Source organism: Festucalex cinctus, chromosome 7 (genome assembly GCF_051991245.1).
Source record: "Festucalex cinctus isolate MCC-2025b chromosome 7, RoL_Fcin_1.0, whole genome shotgun sequence".
Lineage (NCBI taxonomy): Eukaryota > Metazoa > Chordata > Actinopteri > Syngnathiformes > Syngnathidae > Festucalex > Festucalex cinctus.
In genome coordinates, this window is record NC_135417.1 from 16,412,952 (window position 1) to 16,417,574 (window position 4,623).

The following is a 4,623-nucleotide window of genomic DNA, read 5'->3' on the forward strand; positions in this document are numbered from 1 at the left end:
TCATCACGTGGAAATGTTTGTCTGCCTTTTACAAGAACACCAACGGACAGTTAATAAAGAAGACGACACTCCATCGTGTTTGTGAGGAAGTTGAATTTATACGCTTGTACGCAAACTCACGTGGCGTACGAAAACACAACGACATTTGGCGATAGTCGTCATGATGATAGTGTTTTATTATTATTCGTTAATCTTGAGAGGACAAACTGTCCTAGTGAAAAATAATATCCTGTCATATTGAAAAATGAGAACCAAAAAAAAGGTTCCGATATCAGTGGTTCTTAAATGTTTTACAAGTACCACTTGAGGAAGGAAAAAAACCCAAATATAAATAAAGGCGGAATTAAATCATTTATATAATTTATATAATTCTAATTATATCTATTTTTTTTAATTAAAAAAAAAATCACCCGCGACCCTTGTGAGGAATAAGCGGCCAAGAAAATGGAAGGATGGATGGATAAAACAATCACAAAAATCTTACCTAAATAAATGTTTGAAAACTATTTTAAAAATTAAATACATTTAAACATTTAAAAGCATTTACAAACGAAACTTATGACATTTAAAAGCAAAGTAAAAAAAAAAAGAAAAAAAGTTGTTTCCTAAAATTAGTAAAAATGTACAATTCAAGAACAATATGTTGAAAAAAAAAGAAAAAGTTTTGGCTTTATTCTCATAGATTTTAGCCTGGATTTAAAAGCATTTAGATTTGGGGCTGATTTCTGTTTGTAGCTTATTCCATTTGGGTGCAGCATAACGGCTAAATGCTGCTGTACCATGTTTTGCTTGAACTCTGGGCCCCACTAATTGATCCGAGTTTGTGGACCTCAGAACCCTACTGGGTTAAAGTCTCTTCTAGAACTTGTGTAAAAATCTTTAGAACTGGAGTCACGTGTTCTGGTCAGAACCTGAGCTGCATCTTTCTGAATGAGCTGCAGCTGTTTGATGCTCTTCTGAAGGAGTCCGGGCAAAAGACCGTCACGAGAATCAAGTCTACCGGAGATAAAAGCATAAAAGCTCAGTCAACAACTCCAAGGAACTTCCTTGGACAAAGAACTTTGCTAACTAGACAAAGTGAAATTTCTGCAGAAATTCCATGGGAATGCTGAAAGCTGAATGCTAATAAAATATTTCAGAAGCGAGATTTGAACCAACGCACTTTCATGGCAAGTACAGTATTTAACATGTGAGCCAACTTGGCTTGTTGAAAATCATGACTAATGGCCTATTTATAGGGAAAAGTGTTATCTGAAAGTACCCTCCATTTATTTAGATGGAAAAATGGAACTGATATCCAATGGAAAAATGAAAATAAATAAATAAATAAAATTCACGCAGTAGCGCCACCTAGGCATGTAGTACCCGCCATTCATTTAGATGGAAAAGTGGAACTAAGATAGTTGGCATACATGTAATTACTTAGCATAATTGCCATGGATACTTTTGTAATGTACAGTTGAAGGTAGGATTCAAACCTCCGACCTCCTGGAATTGGACAATGCATTTTACCAAGTACTCCACTGAGCAGTATCACAGAGCTGGTAATGATGAGAAGTATGTATGGAAGTGGGCGTGGAAAGTGGGACTAAAAACTCCCATTGAAAATGAATGGCGAAAAGTTGATATTTAACATTAAATTGTGCGAATACTGTAAGTACTGTGAAATCAGACAATATATAACCAAGATGGCGTGAATTGGCTGAAAGCATTCCCACAATTATTAAAACAGAGTTCTGGAAACTTCTTGTGGCATTTCAGAAAAGCACAAATAGTGAATAGACAAGATTATCAGCACATAACAGAGAATTGGTTCCGCCAAATCTGCCAATAGGTGAATCAATGAGTTGTGATTATGGTAGGGGAGTACTGCACTCCCTTAGAATGTATTGGGAAGTAATCACTTTTCTCGTTTCCAGTTCTTCCGCAGAAAAAAATGAGCTAACCGTCGGGCTCCGCAAACCAGAAGCAGCTGTCTCGCCAGGGTTCCTTCCGATCCGCCGTGAACCTCCGCCGGTCCGATGTCTCTCAAGGAGCTGTCCATGCAGCAGTGCAGCACGGAGCTGTGCCTGTCCGTCTACGTCATCACCTTCGTGCTGGGCTTCCCGACCAACGTGCTGGCCTTCTACACCTTCTGCACCAAAGTCCGGCAAAAGGCCACGCCCATCGACATCCTGCTCCTCAACCTGACCATCTCGGATCTCCTCTTCCTGCTTTTCCTGCCCTTCAAAATGCAGGAGGCGATGAACAACATGCTGTGGGAGATGCCCGACGTGCTGTGCCCCATGTCGGGCTTCGTCTTCTACATGACCATCTACAACAGCACCTTCTTCCTGACAGCCGTCAGCGTGGAGCGCTACCTGGGCGTGGCCTTCCCCATCCAGCACAGCCTGAAACGCCGGCCGCTCTACGCCGTCGGCGCCAGCGTCTTCTTCTGGATCTTCTCCTTCACCCACCTCAGCATCGTCTTCATCGTGCCGTTCATCGGCGCCTCGGACGAGCCCGTCAGCGCCACGGCGGAATCCAACGTCACCACTCCAACGCCGACGGCGACTCCGGACAAAGTTTGCTACGATAACTTCTCTCCCGCACAGCTGGACGTGCTCCTGCCGGTCCGTCTGGAGCTGTTCCTGGTTCTCTTCTGCATCCCCTTCCTCATCTGCAGCTTCTGCTACATCAACTTCATCCGGATCCTGTCGCGGTTGCAGCACATCGACCGGCGGAGGCGTCTGCGGGCCATCGGCATGGCGCTGGGCACGCTGCTGGTTTTCGCCGTCTGCTTCGGCCCCTACAACGTGTCCCACGTGGTGGGTTTCATCACCTGGCGCAACCCCGAATGGCGGGACAAGGCCCTGCTGTGCAGCACCTTCAACGCCTGCCTGGACCCGCTCATCTTTTACTTCTCGTCGTCGGCCGTGCGGGGTACGGTGGGCAACGTGATGAAGGGGGCGAGGGCCCGACTGAGCGGGTGCCTGTCCTGCCGGCCCCCGTTGCGGGCCCCCGTTGCGGGCCCCCAAGCAGGGCGGGGACGATAAGGAGAGCAAACAAGAACAGATCAATGCTATCTAACAGGCCTGGTTTATTTCTTTATCACCGCCGGCAGCAGGAAATTAATGTCATGTTTATGTTTGTCGCACGTGAGCCGTCCGTTGGGGTGTGTTGTGACGCCATGTGTCACTTCCCCGAAGGACCGCTCGCTGCCTGTCAGGACGAGCAGAGCGCCTTGGAAACAAGCAACGATTTTGTCACATTTTAATGAGGTCGTACGAAGGCGGGATGTGGACAAAGACACCAGCAAAATGAATATGAAAAGATATCAAACTACCGGTAGTGTACAGTTTGGTTTTGGATCGAGTTGGGATTGGGGTAATCTTATTTTAGGGTTAGGGTTTCGGTTAATTAGTGCTACACTGGGTGAGGTTTTTGTTAAGGTTTGGGTCAGAGCCCAATACTTTTGTTTTTTTTTTGGTGATAATGGACTGCAAAACAACAAAACACTCCACTTTAGTGTCAATCATGTCTTTGCATTAAGGCATGTCAACGTGAGCACACTAGTTTTTTTTTCTATTTTTTTTTTTTTTCACACAAGCATGTCACGTAAGTTGTGTCTGTGGAATTAATCAAAATTATGCAACTGTTAATTCCCATGTCCATCATTAATATGACTACTATACAGTTTCAAGTTCCGGTGTTACTAATTAAAATTCTGTATTTTAGCAACGTACGTGGAGTTGGCCCCTCACCCTGCGCAAAATTTGATGGAAATAGTCTGTTTAGTTTGTGCTCCGTTTGTGCAGGTTTGTGCCATAAAAAGTTTTGTTTGTGTTGTTACTGTTTTGCAGTTATTAGAAATAATTTTTTAGGTCATCCAGAGTTCACCCAGCCCCCCATATATTGAGAAACGGACCTGAAATTGGTCCATTTGTTTGTGCTACGATTGTGCTGGATTGTGCTGTTAAAATTTTCATTTGCGCTGCGACGGTTTTATAGATATAACATATTTAATTTATGATGACGTCATCCAGCCCCCCATTTCGTTCGAAATGGACCCAAAATGGTGCCAATCGTTTGTGCTCTGTTAGTGCTGGTTTGTGATGTTAAAATTTTCGGTTGTACTGCGACGGTTTTATAGATATGACATATTTAATTTATGATGACGTCATCCGGCATTCTGCATCTTTGTCTGGAAACATACAGGGGCATATTCACTAAAGGTTTGCATCGCCTTTGCACTGCGCTAACCGGTAAAAATGGAGCAATGGGGAAGCGCCTAATTCACTAAACATGCGCAGATGGGGAAATTTGTTGCTAAGTGCACTGTCAACCAAAATGCTCCACGGTGCGCCGGTGTTACTTGCGCGTATGTAAATTAGGTAATTTGCATAGATTTGACGCAAAATATGCCCACCCCAATGCAAATGAGACTCATTGATATGCAGCGTCTAATTCACTAACGCCTGCGCAAATAAACACACCGCATTTGCGTGACGCAAATAACGTTTTTGGAAAGCATGTATTAACCTGCCGCAACCTCGATCTCGGGATCATGACAGCAGTGCATGCCATTTGCGGCACAATATGCACGGTTTATCACACAGAGACAGAGAGTGAGAGTGCCAACCT

General features: G+C 44.1%; 1 protein-coding gene across 1 annotated transcript; it reads left to right on the plus strand.

The window, feature by feature from the left end:
- Nucleotides 1–2,021: 2,021 nt before the first annotated feature.
- On the plus strand, nt 2,022–3,035 carry LOC144022555 (free fatty acid receptor 2). The gene has a single exon (XM_077527455.1). The coding sequence runs from the start codon at nt 2,022–2,024 to the stop codon at nt 3,033–3,035; it is 1,014 nt and encodes a 337-aa protein (XP_077383581.1).
- Nucleotides 3,036–4,623: the final 1,588 nt, after the last annotated feature.